At 40.3% G+C, this 26,542-nt stretch overlaps 1 protein-coding gene across 9 annotated transcripts in view; it reads left to right on the forward strand.

Annotated features, from left to right (window-relative positions):
• ANKS1A (ankyrin repeat and sterile alpha motif domain containing 1A) overlaps positions 1-26,542 on the forward strand; it is a 201,565-nt gene that overhangs the window by 52,472 nt on the left and 122,551 nt on the right. For 5 of the 9 annotated variants that reach the window (XM_023540160.2, XM_023540165.2, XM_023540158.2 and 2 more), the window contains exons 2-3: positions 21,584-21,664; positions 23,949-24,105. In XM_023540160.2, the coding sequence (XP_023395928.2) occupies positions 21,584-21,664; positions 23,949-24,105 (238 nt within the window). Of the gene's footprint in view, positions 1-21,583; positions 21,665-23,948; positions 24,106-25,986; positions 26,050-26,542 lie in introns of all 9 variants that reach the window. The other 4 variants (XM_023540164.2, XM_023540156.2, XM_023540157.2 and 1 more) reach the window with 1 other exon arrangement.

A 26,542-nucleotide genomic window follows, 5' to 3' on the forward strand; every position in this document is an offset into this window, starting at 1 on the left:
ATTGATGCCTTTGAGTTGTGGTCTTGGCGAAGAATATTGAATATACCATGGACTGCCAAAAGAACGAAAAAATCTGCCTTAGAAGAAGTATAACCAGAATGCTCCTTAGAAGCAAGGGTGGCGAGACTGCATCATACATACTTTGGACATGTTGTCAGGAGGGATCAGTCCCTGGAGAAGGACATCATGCTTGGTAAAGTAGAGAGTAAGCAAAAAAGAGGAAGACCCTCAACAAGATAGATTGACACAGTGGCTGCAACACTGGTCTCAAACATAGCAACAATTGTGAGGATGGTGCAGGGCTGGGCAGACTTTCTGTTGTGCCTAGGGTGGCTATGAGTCAGAGCCGACTGGATGGCAACTAACAAGGACAACAACTGTAGGACCCTTGGACAAGTTATCTTATTTCTCTAAGGCTCAGTTTCTGCATTCGGTCAGTGAAGGTAACGTAAGTGTGTACTTCACAGGGTAGTTGTGGGGATTAAACAGTATAATATAGGGAAAAGCCCTAGCAGAGTGCCTAACACATGGTAGTCTTGTTACTGTGGCTGGGGGATTCGAGAATCAATTTCAGAGGCTAGCATTTGAAGGAGGAAGAGGAGAACTGAAGCATGGGAGAGTGGGGAGAAGGCAGATTAGGGAGGTACAGGAGTAGAAGGGGCTGTACGTGTCTAGGGAATAGCTAAATTTTCCTGCAGCAATGAGGTACAAAGGAGTAATGAAGATAAGATTGGGAAAAATAAGTTGTGGCTGGATTATACTGGCACGGGATCCTTCATGGAGCCGTTTTGGCCTTTTTCTGAGGGTTAAAGGGTGCCACTAAAGATGTTGGAGTAGGCTAGTAATGCTCAGATTCTGGCTTTAGAAATATTAATCTGGCAACAGTCTTTAGGGTGGCCAGAGTGGGAAACCTATTAGCACAAAGTCCTGAGGGCCTGAACTAAGTCAGTTATCTGTTCTATAACTTGGTTCGAAATATACCATGGACACTTTCCTTTGTCATTGAATTTTCTAGTGCATTATAGTTTTTAATGGTTTAACTAACCTCTTTCTACAGGCTTCTCCTCCCCACCCTCACCCCCACACCTCTGCACTCCCTTTGCAATGACCTCTCTTCCACTTAAGTCACCTGTTGACCTGTTCTCTTCTTTTTCCCTCCATCTAAGTAGGGAAGGATCCAAATGTCATTTATTCATTATTAAATGAAATGCAGTGATAGCAAATATGTTATTTCTCAACCATTTTAAAGCACATTTTAAACCATTTATTTCTAATTGCAGTTTAAAAGGTTTTCCTTGGAAGAATTTCAGGCATCAAGCAGATAGGGAACAATCCTTTTAGGCCTATTGAACTGGCCCTAAAAAAAAAAAATCAATCTTATTTAGTCTCTTTAGAGTTAGGGGACAGAGGAGGTCACCAATATCTTCCTCAAAGGGAGCCGTCTTCTCCCTTGAGGAACGGGGTGAAATTGTTTTGTGGAAAAGGACTGTGCGCGCTCCTGCCCTGACACAAATCATCCTGTCCCTCAGTTGTACGTGGACATCTGCCGCTCACTGGACTCATGTTTGTCACGTGCCTCTTACAGCCACGACTCTGTGCCACACACATAATGTAATACGCTTATTCTTCCATCCTCCACCAGAAGTCTGTTTCTATCCATTTAGATTTTTTAAATTTTTACTTAGTATTAATTGTTTTCTTACTTTTGGAATGCCCCGATGGTTCCTACTATTCCCCCCCCCCCCCCCCCCCCCGCTTCTGAGTTTGGAGGAGTCTGACAAACAAGTGTGTCTTTGGAACGCATCTCGTAAGTAGTTACAGCATTAACATTGTCCTGAGAATTACGAATTTCTGTTCTAAAAACATTTGATCTTCGATTACATAAGACCGCTCATTTTTAGGCTGTTTTGAAGGTAGCTTTTATGGAGTGTAAGGGAGCCAATTAAAGAATATCTTTCTTTAGTTGTTTTGGAAACACGTGGAAAGGGCATGAAACACACACCTACGCAGAGTCAGACAGATGGAAATAGAAATATCACCTTTGTTACCGATAAAGGCGATTGATAATTGAGGCCTTGGTCTGCAGCCACATGGGCTTCCTAATGCCTAACGGGTTGATAGACTAACTCCCCAATCACTGGCAGAGATGGCATAGGAGCCCCTCCCTACAGGGACAGACCCTTTACCTCATGGTGTGGAGCAGATCAGAATACATGCCTCCTGCGGACGGGGAAATGGAAGTCTCTCCGGTAGCTTTAGTGGAGTGATGTCATACTGTCTCCATTTTTGGAGACGTTAACTGTATATGATATATACTTAAATGATGTTGCTACTTGATCACACACTCAATTTGATCTTACACATTTCGTTCAGTTTGTAAAATTTGCTTGCAGTAGACCTGGTCGATTCAGTGGACTTCTAGGTTGCAGTATGTACTGGATAAACATTTTTATCATGAATTAGTCCAGTTTGTTTTAGCAATTTTATGATGTGTGCTGTGGTGGAGTGTTGAGCTGTCTTCTGCTTCTGCTGTTTGATTTCAAGAAATCAGAACAGAAAGTAGCATTTGGGAGTATGCTAGGGCCAGTTAATGTTTTTCACGTACTCACATGGTATTTGTTCATGGTTTCCCCAGTCTGCATAGAAGAAATATCTGCAAAGTAGGTGATGGTGCAAAAGTCAGCTACAGTAGACTTGAAGAGTAAGGCGCATTTTCTGTTCCTGTGGCCGTTACACATCTTGCTCACCTAAGAAACACGACTGCTTTTCCCAGCCCTTTTGGGTAGTGGCTGAGGCCCCTTGACCAGGCTTTGGAGGAAACGCTGTGGTGTAAGCTTAATGAATTGCAGTCATCTTGGTCCTGATTAGATGGCCACTAACGCCCTCATTTCCAGAGTTGGCTGCGAGGGGACTATTCTTGTCTTTTGGGCCAAGAATAGTTGCAAGATAAGCAGCTACGTGGATTTAAGGACAGAGTGTATTTTGCACTGTCTGATGAGTACTTTGTGTCTCTAAAGTTGATATTCCACATAGTGAACTCTGGAAAATAACTGCCTGTAAATTCGGAGGATAATGAAGCTGAGCCCTCTGAGTTGACCCATGTAGTTCACTGACCTGAGGACTGATCCAAGAAGCCTGGAATGTGCTGTTTCTCATTGTTTCTCTTGAAAAATGCATTTTGTCAGTGCCCAGGGTATTCAGAGGAGTATACTTGATATGACCTTTGTCCTTGAGGATAAAGAGCTCTGGGAGTCTGCATGTCACACCCATGTCAAGGATGAAATTTGCAGGAAAAACAAGAATGAGAGGTGATTTAATTTACATCTGTGTATGTAATTGAAAAATTTTTTTCTGACCGTTAATAAGACAGCCTTTTGTATACGTTGGATATAAAATTAAATGAACCAAGATTAGGAATACTATTGATTCTAACTTTTCTAAAATGAAAATGCTATTTTAAAATTATTAAGGTAATATATTCTGGTCATGAAAAAGCCAAACAATATGAAAATATATAAGGTAGAAAATGAAAGTGTTTTCTTTCTCCCTTCACGCCCCCCTTCAGCAGTTTTATACATATTTTTCAGTTTTTTCTATGCTCATACAAATATATTTCATTTTATTTTAAATATATGCATACAAACATATCCTGCAGTTTTGTTTTTTCGCTTAATAGATTATTGACATTAGTTTTTCTTTTTTAAAATCATGAATGAGTATTCAACCAAATGTTTTATATCTAATATGAAGAGCATGTTTTTCTTCTTTAACTCATTAATGGGTACATTAGATTCTCTGGAGTTCACCTGTCTTGATGACATTCCTGGGATAACTTTAGTCAGTTATGAAAGTTGACAGTTGCTCATTCTTTAAAGGCATTTATTTCAGAGATGTCACAAAGTAGCAGAGTGTGTGACCTAGGCTGGGAAACCTCAGAGGACACAGACTGACTTCTGCCGGGAATGTGACTGACCACGCACAGCATGGAGCCAGAAAGAGTGAGAGGAAATTGGTTTGAGACCCGGCACTTCCAGGAGCTGGCTTGGGGGCTTGTTCTCAGTGTGGTTGTTGTGGTTGTTAGAGGTGACGCTGTCATGCTTTATAGGTTAATAATATCATTAGCCTATAAAGTGTTAGATTGTGATTAACATAATCAAATCGACGGCACTGGGTGTTTACTGGGTTTAGTTGTAACCTTGAGGAATTTGTGTACTGAGGGGTTTAAAGTGCTTTGTGTGCGTTGCATTTTGGCATTATGTTTCATTTTCTTTCGTAGTCCTTTGGGACTAGTTTAGCAGTCAGGGGGAGTTTCTCAGACCATCACCCAATTAAAATATTACAGTGTCTTCCGAGTGTTAGGCCACACGTTGGCCATCTCTCATTTCTTTGAGGAACTAGATTCCAAGTAAAAATTTACCAGCTCTCCCTAGAACAGCTGGTGAACTTGGCAGTACATGACAGAGCAATGGTGATTTGCTATAAACAGCCATCACAAGTGACCAGAGCTCAAATACTCTCTTGGGCTTAGGTTTGAGGTTGCTAGCATGAAAGAGATGTGATCTACTAGAGAGGAGCTAAGACAAGAATTTAAACATTTATCAGATTTCATGCTCCCAATCTAAATTGTATGTGAGTTGATGGATGATCTCTATAGTTTCTTCTAGCTCCGTGATATTTTGACTTTGTGTAACAGCATCCAATTTTCTTAGACTGATGCTTCAGTTGAGAACTGAAGCCTGCAGGCCAAGAGTCCAAAGTTAGGACCATAGCTTGTATTTAAATTATGCCACCCTTGTTGACTTGTTCCTGATGCTGATTTTTTTTTCTTCCTGTGTTTCAGATTGTACATTGTTACTTCTGGTATTAGTGTTCACTTTAGGGAGTGTGGGGTTTTTTAATTCATATTACAGTTTAAAACCATAAGTCTTGGCTTTGAGTTAGCCTCTTAATTTTAGCTGGTAACTGCTATACACGTATGTGTACAAATACCATAAGTATTCAGAGCTAATATAGAAATATTGTTAGAGCTTTTTAGAGTCCATTGATTTTCTCAGGCTTTCACTATTAACAGAATGGTTATATGAACTAACAGTTATTTAAATCTACCAGAACATTGATTGAGCCGGGGGTGAATGGGAAAGAGTAGTATGGACCTCTAGGGGTCAGGTAGAACGAATTTGCATGTTGGTTCCCCCAGTTCCTAGCTGTGTGTCCTCGGGCAAGTGCCTTTACCTCTCTGAGCATGTTACAATTTGTAAGATGCAAATTCTTATTTTACTGGTCGGTGTGGAAATTAGAGGTAATATGTGTTAAGTACCTACTACGGTAAGCATCCGGAGCCCTGGTGGCACATTCGTCTGCTAGCCAAAAGGTTGGCAGTTCGAATCCACCAACCGCTCCTTGGAAACACCAGGTGGCAGTTCTGCTCTGTCCTGTAGGGCCGTTGTGAATTGGAATCCACTTGACGGGAACGGTGTGATACCTATCCATGGAAGATTCTCCATTGCAGCGATTGTGCTTTTAGACTCATTAAAGATTTTGTGGATTTCTTTGTAACCCAGGCCATCAGCAGGTGATAGCGCTTTCCTCCTGTTCTTTGATATATGAAGTTGTATTTCTTCCCCTATAAAGTTTTGATTGTCGAAAATGACCTTCTCTTGACTTGTAAATTTAAAATCTAAAGGAGCAAAAAGCTGTTTGTGGGAAAGCCCTCCAGTTTGGGTCTGTTTTTCCTTTATAGTATGGAAACTGGTGGTGTAGGAGCAACGGCTGCTAACCAAAAGGTCGCAGTTTGAATCCACCAGGCGCTGCTTGGAATCCGCCAGTTCTACTCTGTCCTCTACGGTTGCTATGAGTTGGAATCCACTCGACGGCACTGGGTTTGGTTTTTTTCCTGGGGAATCCTCCTGGTCGAGTCTCTTACTCCTCAGTCGATAGACACTACGTGTAGCGTGGCCTTGCTTTTTAGTCAGGTTTTTGCCAAGGTTCTTAGTCATCCAAAGTGAGGGCTCATTTCTGGACAGACTCCTTGGATAGGCCACTGGGTACCTTTTGAGAAAGCAAGAAAAGGAATTTGGCAAATAGAGCAGATTTGGAAGGCTGATTAAATACAGATCTCAGTAGACAGGCTTTGGGTTTAAACTAAATTTAAACATATTACAAATAGAGACCAAAAAAGTGAGGAAAAACCTGGATTTAGTTAAACCCAAAGTTTTCTTTTTTTTTAATGTTCCAAAGTAACATGCTTTGTTCAGCTACTTTCAGTAATGAAATTTGCAACTAAGTGGCTACACTGCTTACTAAATAAATAACTTTTTTATTTTTATGTTAGTTTAAACAGAAGAGCTTAAGGCAGCAAAATTAGATCTGTATACCCTGTAGGGTCACTATGAGTCGGAATTGACTCAACGGCAGTGGGTTTGGGTTTTTGGGGTTATACCCTGTAAATATATATTTTCAAAAATAATTACCATGTTTCCTTCAAGAAGTGAATGCAATTTCTAGAAATAAGGTAGGAAATAATCCGTTTGAGATGTCACCTCAGCTACATAGAAATAAGGTAGAGAGGAAGTTACTAGTGAAAAGACCCTGAGAAGGAACCGGTTCCTCAAACCTGGTGTCCTTTGGTTCGGAGTAAATGATGCACTTGAATAAGAAGTCTTTCCATGAGACAGACACCAGACAGGCCAGAGGTGGTGGTAGTTGTTAGATGCCACTGAGTTGATTGATACTCTACTCATAACGACTCCATGGGACAGAGAACTGCCCCATAGGGTTTTCTAGGCTGTAGTCTTTACAGAAGCTGGTCTCCGAGTTTTTTCCCATGGTGCTGCTGGGTGGATTTGAACCATCAGATTTTCAGTTAGCAGCCGAGCACTTAATTGTTACACACCAATCCCCCCAGAGTGCCCTAGCTTACTTTGCAACCCCGTAGACTTAACCTCACCCCATTCCTTTCACCTGACCTCACGGTACCAAGCCACTCCTCACACCCAAATTCACAGACTTACCAGGTAGAGAAATGATTCTGAATCTGTGTGATCAAATGGTCAAGGCTCTCAGTAGGTCACTTCATTCAGAGGACTGGTAAGGGGAGCAGGGCAGAGGTGATAAAAGGAGAGCACTGAGGAGGAGTATCATATGAGTAAGTAAAGAAGATATATCCTAGTGTGTGGTGTGGTGTGGTGCAAAAGAGCACTGGCTTGAGCCAGAGACACGTGGCCTGGATTCCAGTCCTGGCTCTGCCATTTAGAAGCTGTCCCTTCTCCTCATTGTATCATCTCCATTTCCCCATCTGTAAAGTAAGGGTTTTGGACAATACGGTATTAGGCACTGGGGATAGAGAGGTGAATAAGTTAAGGCCCCTGCCCTCAAGCTCGCTATCTGATGAAGTAAGCAGGTTTATTGTAAACAAATAATAAAAACATAGTATTGTAAATGTCTTAAATAGAGGTCTATAAGGAAGTTTTTTATAAGGAAGAGCTGTGAACCTAGCTAACTCAGCTGGAAAGTGGGGTGACATTGGGTGAGACTTTGAAGGGTACTTGAGATTTCACAAAGATTAAGATGGGGTGAAGCAGAGAGAATAGCAAGTACAGACACAGATAGATGAAGTAGCATACCCGGTACCCAGGGTGGTATTGAGTGTGGAGGGTGGTAGGGCCAGGCAGGTAGCTAGGTCTAGGTTGGGAAGGTCCTGGTTGCCAGTGAGGCTAAGGAGTTTTTCCTAGAGGCAAGAGAGAGCGCTCAAAAGCTCCTAAGTAGGAGAGAAAAAGCTGGTTTTAGGAAGTTAATAGCGACAACATTATAGTGTTTTTTGTTTTGTTTTTGTTGGTAGAGGGAGAGACTTGAGGCAGCCAAGATCATTTTGAAGTTATTTCAGGAGTAAGGATGTGGCTTGAGAAATGGAGAAAGAGGGGCAAATTTGTGAGCTGTTTTAGGAGGTAGAATATCTAGGATTTAGTAACCCCTATTTGACCCATTCACATCCCCTAACCTCACCTATCACTTAAGCTAGTGGTACATAATCATTATTCACAATTCCTACAGCATCTTCTAAAATTCACTAGCCTTTGAAATCACTGACCCATTTGGTTTCATCCCCTGGGAACCTGTACTGAAGTCACTCAGGCAAGCCTATTCTTAGCCTCTGTAATCGAAGGCTGCACTCAGAAGCAAAGGGGAGTAATAGATTTTTATCCAACGAAGGCTGGAAAAATCAAAGACCACAGGAGGCTTTTTAAAAAGAAGGCCAAACTCAGAAATAAATTTTCTCCAGAGCCCCTTCTTGTAAGAACTCTCTCCAGAATTTCATAACCGGAAGCCTGTCTTTCCCTGGAGTAGATCTGGCTTCACTTAAAAAAAAAAAAAAACAACTGTGTGTTTGAGTGTTTTATTGCAGAAGTAATACATGCTCCACCCCTGTAACTAATCAGTCTTAACAGTCTGGTATATAGCCTTCCATATGTTAGTACAGGCTTAGAAAAATACACCATTTTTACAGAAATGAGATCATACTCTACATACTGTTATACAGGTGTGTTTTGCACTTCATATATCTTTAGATGTTTTTTCATGTCAACACATATACACTGGTCTCATTCTTTAGAACACTTGGCCTCACTTTAGATATTGATGGTAAACCCTTATATCTTAAATTATTTCTAGTTTACAATTTTTTAACATACATTATGGCATTTCAAAAAACAAACCTTAGAGGATGGGGATATGGTAGGTGACATCTCCAGCTTATATAGAGGTTAGATAATTTATGGAGCCTTGGTGGTACAGTGGTTAAGAGCTCAGTTGCTAACCAAAAGGTCAGCAGTTGGAATCCATCAGCGGCTCCTTGGAAACCCTATGGGGCAGTTCCACTCTGTCTATTAGGGTCACTAGGAGTTGGGATCAACTCCATGGCAGTGGGTAGATAATTTACTAGAGTTTTTACAGCTAATATGTGTCAAGTCCAAGATTCACACATGTGGGTCAATTGCGTGTGTGGCGGGGGGGCAGGATTAGATCTTTGACACTCAGTTTACGTATCAGCCACATTCAGAATATCATTTTTTTCCTGTGGTGCTTTGAGACACTTAGAAACTGTGTGAAAGACCTAGAATCTGACAATAAATTTAATTTGAGGCATATATCCCTTTTGTCTTTCCTTTTAAATTCTATGTTGAAATTTCTTGTCATTTTAATTTCCTGTGAACAAGATCGTCATCTTAAATATCTTAAGATTAAATGAATTCATTCAACTTGTATCTTTCATTTAAATGTTGATGATTTCAGTAGTTACCTTAAGTAACATAAAGTTTGTTGGCTAATTGGATTCCTGAGAAACGTTAATGGAAGGCTTTCAGTTAACTACCTCTACTCATTTCCCTCTGGGACCCATTTCCTACCTAGAACATCGTGCCTCTTTTCCTCAGTTCTGTTTATTGGTTTCCTATGACCCTGGAGAGAAAGAAAAGGAGCAAGACAGGATGAATGAGGAGTGGGGAATGTAAGGCAAGGCGGAAATGAAAGGATATAAACTGCACGGAATTCATTGTATTCTGGAATGAGAACAACAGTGACGGGGGGAAGTGGTTTTTCAAGAAGCATATATAGCACCGTGGTTGAGATTTTGAAGTTAAACCCAGTGTGAACCCTTCCAGCTGTGTCCTGGGAAGGTTATTCACCCCATACTTGTCAGTTTCTTAGGATTCCCTTATAGGGTTCTTGTAAGAAGTAAATAGTAGATTATTTAAGTCACGTAAAGTAAAAAAATTTTTTTATTATTTTTTTAAAGTATACTTACCTCATAGTAAGTGTTTAATAAATGTTAACTGTTGTTTCTAGGCTTTTTAAACACAACATCCCAAGGAAGGAGTCTCAAAGTCTGAATGCAGTATGGTGACCATGTGGTTTATAGTCCAGATTAGGACCCTGAATACTTATTCTGGGACACCAGCTATAAACCTGGATGGTTTCCCTAATGTGGAGGCATCTGTGCCTGCAAATGCATAGCCAATGAAGGCGTTTTTCCTTCCGTTCAGTTAAGCCTCTGGACTTTGATAAGCAAGGGAGCAGTTTATTCTTAAAAACCCATCTCACTCACTCACACAACCAATAAGTCACAGAAGAAACATTGATTTTTCTTTATAGGCAGCATGTTATCTTAGAGTGTTTATGAGCCTGCACAGATACTTAGTAAAATTTGTGTAGTATTATTTACCCAAGAAATAACTTGTAAATAGCTTCTGTAATGTAAAAAAATAATTTGCCACATCTTTCTTTAAATAGCTAATAAGACCTCTCATACCTTTGAACGTAGATTTTTCCTATTTGTTGCGTTCTCAGCTCAAGCCGGGGGTAATGCTTGTTTGGGATTTGGAATATAGTCGTAAACAAAACATTTTGGATCTGCCCATAAGTTGCTTGTGGTTAGTGAGAGAGGAAAATCCAATAATGACAAATAAAGACCTCTAAACTGAAAAAGAGTCCTTTCTGCACCATTCCTATCAGGAGGCCATTTATGCACACCCGAGTTCCTCTCCAGGAAAGCAGCCATTTCCAACTCTTAGCTCTTCTTGAGGGGTTTCCTCCATATTTCTGAATATTATGCTTATGTTGCTGTTTCTTGGTTTTTTAATTTTAGACATCCTCTATTAATCTCTGTTTTGGAAGAGGAAGGTTTAACTTTCTTACACTGAGTCTACTGCCCCTTATATCATAATTTTTTTACTATATCGACATTTAATATTTATGCTATGGCTGTTAGTATTAGTCACCTGCTGAGCCAGTTAGTATACTATGTTCCTATTTTCTTTCTTGTACAATTCATTAATCGCCCCTCTGGTTGGTTTTCTATGTCCCAGTCACCCTTACTTTCCAAACCACAGTCATAATTTTTAAATCCTTAAATGTTTTTTTCCTCATCCAAGGCAGACATATCAGTTGATTTTGTCAGTTTTGTTTTCTCCTGCAGACACCCCCAGGAGCCCTGCAGCCTCCAGCGATGGTCTGGTGTGGTTTTTCTTGAGTGAGGCCTGCTGTAGGGCTGATCCTCTTTGCTGTCCGTCTTCATCCTGCTTCCTGGATGCCTGTCTTCCTCTTTCTTAGTTTACTCATTTGTTTGGTGGAGCACATTCTTCAGTCACTTCCTGATACAAAGGGGTGTGGGAGGAGAAATTTGAGAGCCTGTTACTGAACAGTTTGATCAAAGATTCCTTAGAAGAATATTGATCAAAGCGGGAGGGGATGCAGAATCAAATTTCAAATTCTCATGACCTGTAGACTTTCTGGAACCATGGAGGCTGGATGAACCCCTGAAACTATTGCCCTGAGATAATCTTTAAACCTTAAACCAAAAATATCTCCTGAAGTCATCTTAAAACTGAACAGTAGTTTCGCTTAACTAGTAAGAAAGTTCTGCCTTGAGAGTTATGCTTTTTTAAGAACTATGTATATGGGAATCAAATTGACAATAGCAACTCAGAAGATTAGATAGGAACCTTAGGGGCAGTGAGTTTTTATGTTAGTGAGAGCAGAACAACTCAGAAAAGAGGTTAAGAACGGTTGCACAACTTGAAGAATGTAATCAATGGCACCAAATTGTACACGTAAAAAAGCTGTGTATATTCTCAACAACAGTAGTAACAAGTAAAAATAAAGTATATGTCCTCCCCCAAAACTACTGCTCTGAGATAATCTTAAAATCTTAAACCAAAAATATTCCCTGAAGTCTTCTTAAAATCAAACAGCACTTTAGCTTAACTAGTAAAGAATGTCTGCCTTGAGCATTGTGCTCTTTTAAGATCTATCTGTTGGGATCAAATTGACAACAATAACTTGAAAAATTAGATAGGAACTTTAGAGGACAGTGAGTTTATGTTAATGGGGAAGGAACAACACAGAAAAGGAAGGTAAGAATGGTTGCACAACTCAAAGAATGTGATCAGTGTCATTGACTTATACATGTAGAAACTGTTGAATTGGTGTATGTGTGATAGGGAGGAAGACGTAGACTGTAAATAGCCATTTTCTTGGGATGCCAGAAAGGAAGAAACTTGGATGGAGGGGGATGATATTACTATCCTGTCTGAAGCTAAAATTCCAAGCAGGGAAATTACTATTCTCCATTTTCATTCTGGCTTTGTTTAATATAGTATTCCCCAGTTCCTAAAATTTCCAGATGGGCTTTTGGAGGAGATGCTAGTTATAGGGACCCACCCCCCCCACCTTACCCACCCCCCCCCCAAAAAAAAGCCTTAGTAGTTGGAAATATTGTAGTGCTATGTTGGAAATTCCCTATCTTTCCTCCTTGTCTTTTCTAATTGTTTTGAGGGAGTTTTAGTGCTGATATGGGATGTCCAGGCTTAATCACCTCTAAACCAGAGGCATGGCAGCAAAAATTCGAAAATGACAGAAGGCTTGCTGAATCCTGCCCTTTTGTTAAAATCAAGGGCAGCTTAAATCTTAGTTTCAAGGTTACTTTGGGATCTGGATTGCCATGGCTGAAGAGAGAGCAGAATTCTAATGGAGCACTAAATTAGGAGCTGACAGACCTGAGCTCCTACCTGCTTTAACCTATCTTGGAATTTCCTTTTTCTCAGCTCCTTTTGGTTCATTCCAGTCAGCATGCTGTTGAACTACGTACAGCCGTGTATTACTGCATATCCACTTTATGTGTGTCTTGTCATTCCAGTTAGGGCATAAAGTCTCTGGCCAAATGCCAAGAGCTCCATAAATGAGAGTTTTGGATCTACCACTGATACAGCTTGTGATCTGGGGCAAATAATTTGTTTTGGGCAAATCTTTTATAGGCTGATTGGAAAATAAGTATGAAACTATACTTCCTGTATTTTCCAAATCTATTTCACTTTCCTTTATTTTGATCCACCGTCAGGCACAGGTATATAATTTTTAGTTTTGAAAATGAGGTCATCATACAAGTGTGGCAGAGAGACATAATTGCTCTTAGCTCTTTGTTTGGAAGGCGCTGGCACTTTAGGAATCCAAGCTGAATGGAGGATGGGGACACCAGGATATACCTTAGGGTCCTGACCTTTTCATCAACCCTCGTTGGCAGTGAACAGATAATCTATATATCAAACACTCACATACCACTTTTCTTAGTTAAAATTTATCCTAAAGTGCTTCTTACCCATATACAACCATTGTTAATATTTCAGTGTATTTTTTGTCTTCATCCCCCTATGCATAGGTTCTTTATCCCCTTTCTTTTTAAAAAATTATCATTACAAAAGTACTACAGGAATATATTCTCACTGAGTGCTTTAAACTGTGGTAGAATACAGAGCAAAACATGGAAGTCTGTCTATACCATTCTGCAGTGCCCCCAGCACACATTTCTTCTCCCAGAAATAACCACAGTCAACACGTGGTAAGTGCACTTTATGTGCCATCCTGCACATTTACTGGTGTGTGTGTGTGTGTGTGTGTGAATACATGCACATATACACTTATTAAAAGGGGGCTCATATTCTGTGCATTATATTATAACTTCTTTTTTCGCTTGATAACTGTATGTCTCTTGGGGAAATCCTTCCAGGTGAGGACATACAGGTCAAACTTGATTGCTTTTCTTTTCTCTGCTGTTACTGTTGTTTTTACTGGCTGTGTAACATTTCATTTTATTGTACTGCCCTTCTGTTGATGGACGTTTAACCTTTTAGTTTTTTACTCTAGACAGTAAAGCAGTTCTTTACAAACATGTGTCTTTTGTGCAGATGTATGAGTGTTTCTGTTGGATAATTGCCTGGAAGTGGAATTGCTGGCTTAAAGTGGATGCCTATTGTCAGTTTTGATCGCTGTTGCCAAATTGTCTTCCCAAAGGAATTCCAATTTAAACTCATACCAATGACATTTAAGTCTTCTTGTTACCCTGATCTTCACAAACGCTTGATAATGCCATTATTTTCATTTTGTCAGTCAGCTCGATGGAAAGTGGTATCTACCTAAACCAAACCAAATCTGTTGCAGCCTAGTAGATTCCGACTCATAGCGACCCTATAGGACAGAGTAGAACTGCCCCATAGAGTTTCTAAGGACTGGCTGGTGGATTGGAACTGCTAGCCTTCTGGTTAGCAGCCTGAGCTCTTAACCACTGCACCACCAGGGCTCTAGTATCTATCTAATTGTTGTAATTTGTGGTTTTCTAGATTATATCTCTGTAGATATGATTTTGTCTGATTTCTGTCTTTTAGGAATTCCTTAACATTACCAGTGACTTGATAACATCTTATTTTCTTGAGCTGAATCTATCTATCTGTCTGTCTGTCTGTCTGTCTATCGGTGTAGGGAGGGCTATCTTTTCTGTCACTTCGTAGATCTTCAGGCAGGAAATAGAGTAAATAATGGCAGCTTCCAGCATAAAGGCTCTGGGCCCAGATTGTTTTACTGGTGATTCTTTATGTATTTTTTTTGTTTTGTTTTATATTTTTTTTCTTTTAATAATTTTTATTGAGCTTTAAGTGAACATTTACAAGTCAGTCTGTCACATATAAGCTTATATACACTTTACTCCATACTCCCACTTACTCTCCCCCTAATGAGTCAGCCCTTCCAGTCTATCCTTTCGTGACAATTTTGTCAGTTTCTAACCCTCTCTACCCTCCTATCTCCCCTCCAGACAGGATATGCCAACATAGTCTCAAGTGTCCACATGATACAAGTAGCTCAGTCTTCATCAGCATCTCTCTCCAACCCATTGTCCAGTCTAATCCATGTCTGATGAGTTGTCTTCAGGAATGGTTCCTGTCCTGGGCCAACAGAAGGTTTGGGGACCATGACCACCGGGATTCCTCTAGTCTCAGTCAGACCATTAAGTCTGGTCTTTTTATGAGAATTTGGGGTCTGCATCCCACTGATCTCCTGCTCCCTCAGGGGTTCTCTGTTGTGCTCCCTGTCAGGTCAGTCATCGGTTGTGGCCGGGCACCATGTAGTTCTTCTGGTCTCAGGATGATGTAAGACTCTGGTTCATGTGGCCCTTTCTGTCTCTTAGGCTCATAGTTGTCGTGTGACCTTGGTGTTCTTGTTCTTCATTCTCCTTTGATCCAGGTGGGTTGAGACCCATTGATGCATCTAGATGGCCGCTTGTTAGCATTTAAGACCCCAGACGCCACATTTCAAAGTGGGATGCAGAATGTTTTCATAATAGAATTATTTTGCCAATTGACTTAGAAGTTCCCTTAAGCCATAGTCCCCAAACCCCTGCCCTTGCTCCGCTGACCTTTGAAGCATTCAGTTTATCCAGGAAACTTCTTTGCTTTTGGTCTGGTCCATTTGAGCTGACCTTCCGTGTTTTGAGTATTGTCCTTGCCTTCACCTAAAATAGTTCTTATCTACTAACTAATGAGTAAATAGCCCTCTCCCACTCTCCCTCCCTCCCCTCCCTCGTAACCACAAAAGTATGTGTTCTTCTTACTTTATACTGTGTCTCAAGATCTTATAATAGTGGTCTTATACAGTATTTGTCCTTTTGCCTCTGACTAATTTCACTCAGCATAATGCCTTCCAGGTTCCTCCATGTTATGAAATGTTTCACAGATTCGCCACTGTTCTTTATCGACGCGTAGTATTCCGTTGGTGGACACCTTGGTTGCTTCCAGCTTTTTGCTATTGTAAACAGAGCTGCAATAAACATGGGTGTGCATATATCTGTTCGTGTGAAGGCTCTTATTTCTCTAGGGTATATTCCGAGGAGTGGGATTTCTGGGTTGTATGGTAGTTCTATTTCTAACTTTTTAAGAAAATGCCAGATTTCCAAAGTGGTTGTACCATTTGACATTCCCACCAGCAGTGTATAAGAGTTCCAGTCTCTCCACAGCCTCTCCAACATTTATTATTTTGTGTTTTTTGGATTTATGCCAGCCTTGTTGGAGTGAGATGGAATCTCATCGTAGTTTTAATTTGATTTCTCTAATGGCTAATGATCGAGAGCATTTTCTCATATATCTGTTAGCTGCCTGAATATCTTCTTTAGTGAAGTGTGTGTTCATATCCTTTGCCTACTTCTTGACTGGGTTGTTTGTCTTTTTGTGGTTGAGTTTTAACAGAATCATATAGATTTTAGAGATCAGGTGCTGGTCGGAGATGTCATAACTGAAAATTCTTTCCCAATCTGTAGGTGGTCTTTTTACTCTTGGTGAAGTCTTTAGATGAGCATAGGTGTTTGATTTTTAGGAGCTCCCAGTTATCTGGTTTCTCTTTGGCATTTATGGTAATATTTTGTATTCTGTTTATGCCTTGAATTAGGGCTCCTAACATTGTCCCTATTTTTTCTCCCATGATCTTTATCGTTTTAGTCTTTATGTTTAGGTCTCTGATCCACTTGGAGTTAGTTTTTGTGCATGGTGTGAGGTATGGGTCCTGTTTCATTTTTTTGCAAATGGATGTCCAGTTATGCCAGCACCATTTGTTAAAAAGACTATCTTCTTCCCAATTAACTGACATTTTTTAGTGCAAGTTTACATAGCAAATTAAGTTTCCATTTAACAATTTCTATACACGTTGTTCAGTGACTGGTTACATTTTTCACAATGTGTCAGCATCCTCATTTCCATTCTGGCTGTTCTTTTATATTAATCTAGCTTCCTTGCTTCCCACCCCGACACACACCCGCACACACATTCTCATCTTTGCTTTATGGTAGATATTGACTGTTTGGTCTCATAGAGATGATTATTTAAAGGAGCACAGGACTCACAGGTGATATTTGTTTATTTTATGAGCTAATGTATTATTTGGCTGAAAGGTGACCTCCGGGGGTGAATTTAGTTCCAAGTTTAAAGGGTATCTTAGGGCAGTAGTCTTAGGGGATCCTCTAGTCTCTACCAGTCCAGTAAATCTTGCCTTTTTTAGGAATTTGAGGTTTGTTCTGCATGTTTCTCCTGTTCTATCCAGGACTACCTGTTGTGTCCCTGGTCAGAATGGTTGTTGGTGGTAGCTGGTTCTCTAGCTGGTTGGTGGTAGCTAGCTCTTCTGGTCTTGGGATAGACGAGGCCGTGGTTTGTGTGAGCTGTTAGTTCTGTAGCCTGGTTTCTTCTCTGAGTCTTTGGTCTCCTTTCTCTTTTGCTCCAGAAGAATACAGACCAAGAGTTTTGCCTTAGATGGCCGTTGTCTTGGTTATCTAGTGCTGCTATACCAGAAATACGACAGGTGGATGGCTTTAGCAAAGAGAAATTTATTCTCTTGCAGTCCAGGAGGCTAGAAGTCCAAATTCAGGGTGCCAGCTCCAGGGGAAGGCTTTTTCTCTCTGTCAGTTCTGGGGGAAGGTCTTTGTGATCAGTCTTCCCCTGGTCTAAGTGCAGGGATCCCAGGTCCAAAGGACATGTTCTTCTCCTGGCCCTACTTTTTTGGTGATATGAGGTCCCCTGTCTCTGCTTGCTTCTCTCTTTTATATTTCAAAAGAGATTGATGTAAACACAACCTAATCTTGTAGATTGAGTCCTGCCTCTTTAGCATAAATGCCTCTAATCCTGCCTCATTAACATCATAGAGGCAGGATTTACAACACCTTGGAAAATCACATCAGATGACAAAATAGTAGACAGTCACACAATACTGGTAATCGTGTCCTAGTCCAGTTGACACACATTTTGGGGGGACACGACTCAGTCCATAACAGCCACTCACAAGCTTTTGAGACCCCAGACTCTACTTACCAAACTAGGATGTAGAACAGTATCTTTATGAACTATGCTATGCAAATTGACCGAGTTGTCCCCTGAGACTACGGTCCTAAGCCTTTAAACCCAGTAAACCAAACTCTCGGAGTTTTTAGTTATATCTAGGAAATATCCATAATTGTGCCTCCATGTACTTTGTTATATATATGACTATATATTCAGCACACACAATCATATATATACAGATACACCTATACATGCACTCCCACATACTCACATATGCCTTCTTATACACATGTATGCATACATATCTACTTATGTAACTACACACATTTTCTTGGGTTCTTATTACTGTTGCAAAATTGTATATGTTATAGCATTTGCCAAAACTGGTCCCTTATTCTTATATACCTTATTGTCATCATTTACCTTGGTCAAGTTGTGTAGACTTCACCCACATTGGATATAGTCTTTCCCATCAGCATATAACAAGTGTCTACTATCTAGAAAACGATTCCCCTTCTCTCCCTTTCCCATCCCTGGTAACCATCATAGAATGTAGCTTTCTGTGTGTATACCTGTTCTTGTCTTTTTGTAAAAGTGAGACCATTCAATATTTGTCCTTTAGTGATTGACTTATTTCACTCAGCATAATGTCCTCCAGATTCATCCATGTTATGTTTCAAGAACTCACCATTATTATAGCGGAATAGTATTCCGTTGTATGTATGTACCACAATTTGTATATTCATTCTTCCGTTGATGGGCACTTAGGTTGTTCCCATCGTTTTTCTATTGTGAATAATGCTGCAGTGAACATAGGTGTGCATATGTCTGTTTGTATCACTGCTATTAGATCTCTAGGGTATATGCCTAGGAGTGGGCTTGCTGTATATAAGGTATTTCTATTTCTAGCTTTTTAAAGAAGCCCCATACCGTTCTCCATAGTGGTTGTACCAGTGATTCCTGAATATAGAAATGCATAGAAAACTGCCCGGCTCATCTGTGACCCATAGCCAAACACAGATTCCATTCAGTAACAGCACAAAAAGTGAAAACCTATTTAGACCAGCCTCATTGTCAATATTAAGAAATCTACTGGTAAAATATTAATTGGTTAAATGTAAAAAACTGCAGTTATCCCCACAGATGCAGAAAATGGATTTAAAGTAAACAATTATTTTTAATAACATTTTAAAAAGGAAAAAAAAAGTACTTATTTTACATGATAGAGTGTTTACCTCAAACTAACTTGAAAAACACTAGAGGCATTCTTATTAAAAAGCAGTGACAAAACAGGGCTGTCCTCTGCTATTTAGTATTATTTTAGAAGTCCTGGCCAATGCAGAAAGGTGTGAAACAGAAATAAAAATTAAGGCTTTGAGGGTTAAGTAAGGTTGCATGGAAACTCTATGGGACAGTTCTATTCTGTAGGGTTGTTACGAGTTGGAATTAACTCGACAGCAACAGGTTTGTTTGTTTGTTCGTTTTTTACTATGACCAAAATGGATGTCAGAAGAGACTCTGCAACTTGCTCTTGAACATGGAGTAGCTAAAGTGAGTGGAAGGAATGATGAAGCAAAAGAGCTGAACAGAAGGTTTCACAGGGCAGCATGAGAAGACAAAGTATTATAATGAAACATGCGAAGATCTGGAGTTAGAAAACCAAAAAGGACGAACATGCTCAGCATTTCTCAACCTGAAAGAACTGAAGGAAAAAATCAAGCCTCGAGTTGTAATAGTGAAGGATTCTGTGGGCAAAATATTGAATGACTCAGGAAGCATAAAAAGAAGATGGAAGGAATACACAGAGTCATTGTACCAAAATGAATTGGTCGACATGCAACCGTTTCAGGAGGTAGCATATAATCAAGAGCCAATGGTTTTGGAGAAAGATGTCCAGGCTGCACTGAAGGCATTGGTGAAAAATAAGGCTCCAGGAATTGGCAGAATACTGACAAGTTTCAACAAATGAATGGAACACTGAAAGCGCTCACTATACCAAGAAATTTGGAAGACAGCTACCTGGCCCATCAACTGAAAGAGATCCATATTTGTGCCCATTCCAAAGAAAGGTGATCCAACAGAATGGGGAAATTATCAAAGAATGTCATTAATGTCACATGCAAGTAAAATTTTGCTGAAGATCATTCAAAAGCAGCTGCACCAGTGTGTTGACAGGAAACTGCCAGGAATTCAAGCCAGATTCAGAAGAGGACATGGAACAAAGGATATCATTGCTGATATCAGATGAATCTAGGCTGAAAGTGGGGAATAACCAGAAAGATGTTTATCTGAGTTTTAAATTGACTCTGTAAAGGCATTCAATTGTGTGGATCATAATAGATTATGGATAGCATTGCAAAGAGTGGGAATTTTAGAACACTTAATTGTGCTCATGAGAAACCTGTACCAAGAGGCAGTCATTCAAAGAGAACAAGGGATACTATGTGGTTTAAAATCAGGAAAGGTGTGTATCGGGGTTGTATCCTCTCACCATACTTATTCAACACGTATGCTGAGCAAATAATCTGAGAAGCTGGACTATATGAAGAAGAACAGGGACTCATTAACAACCTGTGATATGCAGATAACACAACCTTGGTTGCTGAAAGCAAAGAGTACTTGAGCACTTACTGATGAAGATCAAAGACTATAGCATTCATTATGGATTACACCTCAAAATAAAACAAAAATCCTCACAACTGGACCAATAAGCAACATCATGATAAATGGAGAAAAGATTGAAGTTGTCAAGGATTTCATTTTACTTGGATCCACAATCAACAGCCATGGAAGCAGCAGTCAAGAAATGAGACAACGTATGGCATTGGGCAAATCTGGTGCAAAAGACCTCCTTAAACTGTTAAAAAACAAAGATGTCACTTTGAGCACTATGATGCTCCTGACCCAAGCCATGGTATTTCAGTTACATCATATGCATGCAATGAATAAGGAAGACAGAATTTGAATTATGGCATTGGCAAAGAATATTGAATATACCATGGACCCCCAGAAGAACAAACAAATCTGTCTTGGAGGAAGTACAGTCAGAATGCTAATTAGAAGCAAGGATGGCGGGACTTGGTCTCACTTACTTTGGACATGTTGTCAGGAGGGACCAGTCCCTGGAGAAGGCCATCATGCTTGTTAAAGTAGAGGGTGAGCAAAAAAGAGGAAGACCCTCAACCAGGTGTATTGACACAGTGGCTACAACAGTGGGCTCAAACATAGCTACAATTGTGAAGATGGCACAGGACCGGGCAGTGTTTCGTTCTGTTGTACATAGGGTCACTATGAGTCGGAACCGACTTAATGGCATCTAACAACAGCAACAACTATGGTATACCTTATTTAGATCACTCACATTGTAGATTCTCTTGTTTTTCTTTCTGTTACCCATAAGATGTATTCGCAAAGGAAAGACAAAATTGTCTCTTGCTTCTTAACAGATGTACCCTGGTGTTTTTGTTAATGTGGGTTCTTTGATCTTGGTTCTTGGTGGCTGTGTTGAGGTCTCTCTCTGGTCTTCAGTCCCCAGCCTAGGAGTGGATATTCACTGCTCTGGTGCCCAGTACCTGTGGCTGGCTGAGTGATTTGGTTCCGAGATATTTTTGATGTCCTTTCAATGAGCTATTTTTGTAATCCTGGAGTAGTCAGAGGCGTGAGTCCCAGACTGAGTGAATAATGAAGTTACAGACGAGAAGAAGGGTACAGAAGAACAAGCTCTTAAATGATGGCACTGTTGTCTTGGCATTTGACTCCTTGTTCAGGAAACCATGGTGTGCCCTCAGTGCTAAGCATTTCTGTAGCAAATAGCTGCAGTCTTTTATCAGGAGTCATTTGGAAATAAACACAACACAGGAATTTTTTCTAAGCACCTAACTGTCTCTAAATTTGGTTTGTGAGTTCAGTCTGTGAAATCTCTATCTTTTTTTTCTTCCCTATAGCATCTGGAGAGGGCCAAATGTGAACTGTGTTGACAGCACTGGGTATACACCTCTGCACCATGCCGCTTTGAATGGCCACAAGTAAGTATTAATGTGCTGCATTCCTGCACCACCCTTCAGAACCCAGGCCTTCGCATTGTCCTTTTTGTTTCCTATGAGAAATTCACTAAGCAGTGGTACTGAGAAACAGAGAAAAACGAACTAAATTTAATTCATCCAGAATTCCCTAGTCTCTCTTGAGTGCCCCCAATACCCTCCAAACAACCTTTAACCAAAGGTTGAGTTTCCTCTTCTCTTCTGCTCACCCTTTTTCACCTCTGGAGTGTTCCAGTGCCACATAATGATCCAAATATGAAGACCATATTTGAGACAGCCAAATCATAAAGAGGCTGGACAACCTATTGGGTGACTAGTCCCTTGATAAACTGAAAATGGATTGCATGGTCATGACAAACTTGCCTTCTGTTAAAGTAGTTATTTCTTTGCTCTTCTTGCCTGCCATTCTTTCCTCATGAGATTAGCCCTGTAGATGGTAAGAGTCATTTTTGAGTGAAACAAAAAAGCACACGTAAATAATATGGCCCATTTAATTCTCTTAAGTATAGAGAAGTTATTAGGAATTGGGTAGAATTCGTGTGGAAAGTTTTTGGGAGAAGGTGAGCTTTGGGGGGGAATTTGAAAGAACAAGACATAGACTTAAATGGTTTGGCAGCCCCAAGAGGGCACTGATCTTCAAAGTGAGGGAGAATTTAATGGCTCAGAGAGGGGCAGGCATGGTTGTGAATGGAGCACAATGAGTAGGTTTGCCAGGATGTAGAAGAATGAAAACCAGACTGTAACAGAACAGAGGGTATTAGACTTTTCATGAGAAGGGTTTATCAGAAATCATTTTAGATTTTTCTGAGCAAGGAACAAGACCCTCAACACTTTATGGTATTTTATATCACTTGTATATGATTTTTGGAGCCCTGGTGATGCAGTGGTTAAGACCTATCTTAACCGCTATCTAGATATCTAGATTCTTCTAGAATTTGCTTCTGAATACCTGGGAATTCTGGATCAATTGGACCAGCATAGTTAGTATTTGGAAGACTGCAAATCCTGACTGATTATTTAGTGGTGATCATAGGGAAAACCTATATATATATATATATATATATATATATATATATATATATATATATATATATATATAGGTAAAAACCCTGGTGGCATAGTGGTTAAGTGCTACAGCTGCTAACCAAAAGGTCGGCAGTTTGAATCCATCAGACACCCCTTGGAAACCCTATGGGGCAGTTCTACTGTGTCCTGTGGGGTCATTATGAGTCAGAATTGACTTGACAGCAGTGGGTTTGATTTATGTTTTTTTTTTAGATACATGGGAGCCCTGGTAGCACAATGGTTAAGAGCTATGGCCGCTAACCAAAAGGTCAGCAGTTTGAATCTACCAGCTGCTCCTTGGAAACCCTATGGGGCAGTTCTGCTCTGTTCTATAGGGTCTCTATGAGTCAGAATCAACTTGATGGCAATGGGTTTGTGTACTATTGGCCCAGCCTAATTGACTCGTTTCCTTCAACATTAAACTTTTCTAAAATACGTTAAATCTGATTATTATGTCTTATCTATAGCCATCTCAGAAAAAGCTAAGAAGAAACCTCTAAAGACCCCTGCTCCCTTAAAATAGTGAGGTATCCTGAATTCAAATGAAACTTGAACTTAAAAGACTGTAGCTCATTAGCCAAGTTCATCTCCAGATGCTGTTTTTATTTACGATGACGTTTTTCTTTGACCTCATGTGCCTGGGGATAATTATGCACTTGTATCTGCTTAATTAGTGGTGTCACCAAAAAGAAAGCCAAGTCCCTCTTTCTGGAGATATCAAATGATACCATATGTGTCTGGCTTATGTTTGCAACAACTTTAATTCTATTGAGCCCATCCTTTCAGCTCCCACATCACTAGATGCTCTGAATAATGAGGTGAATAATGATGTTTGTCTCACATAACTACTTTTATGTAAATTCTATTCCTGAATGTGGTTTAAACATCACAAACAAGGAGACATTGCAAGGTTTAAACAAGGGGATCAGATGTTTTCAAAACAGTGGAAAATAGGTGGATTATCAAGAAAGCCTAGATAAATGAGGCAGGTGATGAGTCAGTGTAGTGTGGTTCAAGATGGTGCAGCTGCCCTGCAAGTAGTTCGTGAAATTAAAAAACAAGCCTGGGCAGTGAACTGAGGTAGAGATAGGTGAGCCAAATGAAATAGTATCTATGAAAGGGCTTTGTGCTATGCAAACCCAAGAAACTGTTAGCCGGAAAGACTTGTGAGTTCTGCAAGCTCATGATTGATTTTGCCTTCTAGGGATGTGGTCGAGGTTCTTCTGAGGAACGATGCGCTGACCAACGTGGCTGACTGTAAAGGCTGTTATCCTCTGCACTTGGCAGCCTGGAAAGGAGATGCCCAGATAGTGCGATTGCTCATCCATCAAGGGCCTTCCCACACCAAAGTCAATGAACAGGTCGGGAGGGAGGGAGGCTTTCCTCCATTCGGCTACGGCTAGACCTTGGCAGCCCCTTTACCATCGGGTCCTATAGCTCAAATCTGGAACCAGCTGTTCCCCCACCCCAAATGTGACTCTGCTCCACCTAGCGCTGACTCACTCCTCTTAGTGATAACAGAGAAGCTTTATACTGTGACTGTGTATTTTATGTGTATTTGAATCGTACAGATATGGAGTAATGCTATAATAAACATATAAACACTTCATGTGCAAAATTTGAAATAATGCAAAATTGCATAGAGTTGATTTCAAACTGATGGGCTTTAATGAATTATAAATTGTGCTTATGCCATCAACATGGCCATGCAACTTCAGCTGGTAATCAGAAGTGCTCACTCGTGTTTCTCAGCACTGTATGAACCATACCGTTGTTTTGCTTTTTACGCACACCAGAACTTGCAGAAGTGGAAGTACTTGTGCTAGTTCTGAAAAATGAACTCACAATTCAAAAACGTAAATGCAAGTAAGAGTGAAGATCACCTCCATGGTGTTCTCTGATGTTAATTTAGGCACAAATTTGTGTTGAAAGAGCAAAGATAATTATGAGAAAATGAAAAAGGCAGTGTTAGAGCAAAACTGCCTTACAAAGGTCATCGGTTTAAGTACTCTGAGAATGAATATATCTCCTCTTTACATTTATTCCTTTGGGAAAATTATTCTTGAATTACGCAAGTTTTAGACAAGCCTCTCATAAAATACAACTTCTTGTAGTTTGGATCGGAGGTTGTGTGCCCGTTTGAGAGGAGACAGAGTTTCCTTTATGCCAAACCGTTCTGTTTTCCCCTCTGATCTGAAATGAAGCAGGTACTTCTCTCAGCTGTTTGAATGAAGACAATGCTGCTCTTTCTTAATTATCTTAAGACTGTTTTCCTAATGACTTTGCTGAGAGGAGATTGTTAAATTACCTGTAGGATTAGATCGTGGTTATTCCTCAGAAAGTAGGAAATCAGTCCAGCGAGTCCATCTGTCAGCGAGACCCATGCAAGTTCTCAGTGAGCTGTTAAGAGCATGACTTCCATTCTGAGAAGGGCAGCTTCGCTCTGAGGCCCAGGAAGATTAAATTATGCTCCCACGTCTCTTGATTTGGAGACTGTGTGTAGCTATTACTCAGCCTCCCTTTCCCCTTTTGGGTTGTATTTTTTGGGTAGGTGAGCAACAGACATTTAAGATCATCGTTTGCTTATAATGTCTGGGAACAAACATTTTCTCTTTAGAACTGCCTCTTTACAATATAAATGTGATTTTACTCCTCCTAGCTAAAGTGGTAATTTCTCTTATCTGGAGGAAATTTGCTTTTAATGAATATTCGTCAATGCTGAAAAACCTGGTCACCCATTAAAGTCCTTCTCACTTACGAAATTTCCAGCAACCATTTCTAATCCTGCCTTTGCTCACTTTTGCCTTGGAACACAGCTGCTTGGATTTTTGAGACACTTGAATGTGCTAGCCTGTCCTGCTCACAGCTGCCTCCTGCCCAGAGTATCCATTGATAGGTGGGACACCCCTCCCATTGTCTTGAAAATCTGTCAGGCAGGTGGGTGGGGACCGGGCCTGGGCACACTGTCTGTCTGCAGTAGCCTGAGGAACCTAATGGATCTAGGTAGTAGTTACAAATACATTGATTTATTTAAAAGCCATTAATGTGGTTCCAGTTGGATGCGTAGATAAAAGGGGGAGATGAGCACAGTGCCCTGGAGGTTGTCTTTCCCGTTAACTTCCTTTTGAGGCACCCAGAGGGCAAATACTAGTTCTAGTGTTGGGACGCCTCGGGGCGATGCATTGCTTTGATATATTTCATCCATTTCATCATCACTTTTTCTTTTCCTCTCCTTTTTGTAGAATGCTCTTGAGATCAAAGAATTCAAAAAGTACGGCCCCTTTGACCGTTATATCAATGCCAAGGTGTGTACTTTGCTGCCAGGATTTCTCTGCATCATTTCTCCAAGCTGCACCTCCTATCTGGTCCTCTCTGACTTCTGCTCTTGCCCACTCAGGCAACTTCTCATCACTGTCTGCTTCAGTCCCATCTGCTTTGGGCTTGTCTGGGATTGGGAAAATGCAGCTGTGCTGGCTCTGGCTTTTATTTTTAAAACCCGTACTAATTCTGAAAAGGTTGGGCACTTTTTCTGGAATGTCTGAAAAGCATAGAAGCAGCAGAAGTGAGGAGGTAGAAGGGACTATGCTATTTGCTCAATTTGTTATTGTGATTTATTAATAAAGAAAAATGCAATTAAAAGATAGCAAACAAACTGGCTTACTTTTTAATATGCACAACAAAATGATTTAGTTATACTTGTTGGATGTTCTTTTCAACCTTTTGAGTCTACTTTCTATATTTCTTTTAAGTGGAATCTGATTTTCTTTCCAGTTTCGATAGCTTGTGGTGGAGGTGTGG

Source organism: Loxodonta africana, chromosome 1, assembly GCF_030014295.1.
Source record: "Loxodonta africana isolate mLoxAfr1 chromosome 1, mLoxAfr1.hap2, whole genome shotgun sequence".
NCBI lineage: Eukaryota > Metazoa > Chordata > Mammalia > Proboscidea > Elephantidae > Loxodonta > Loxodonta africana.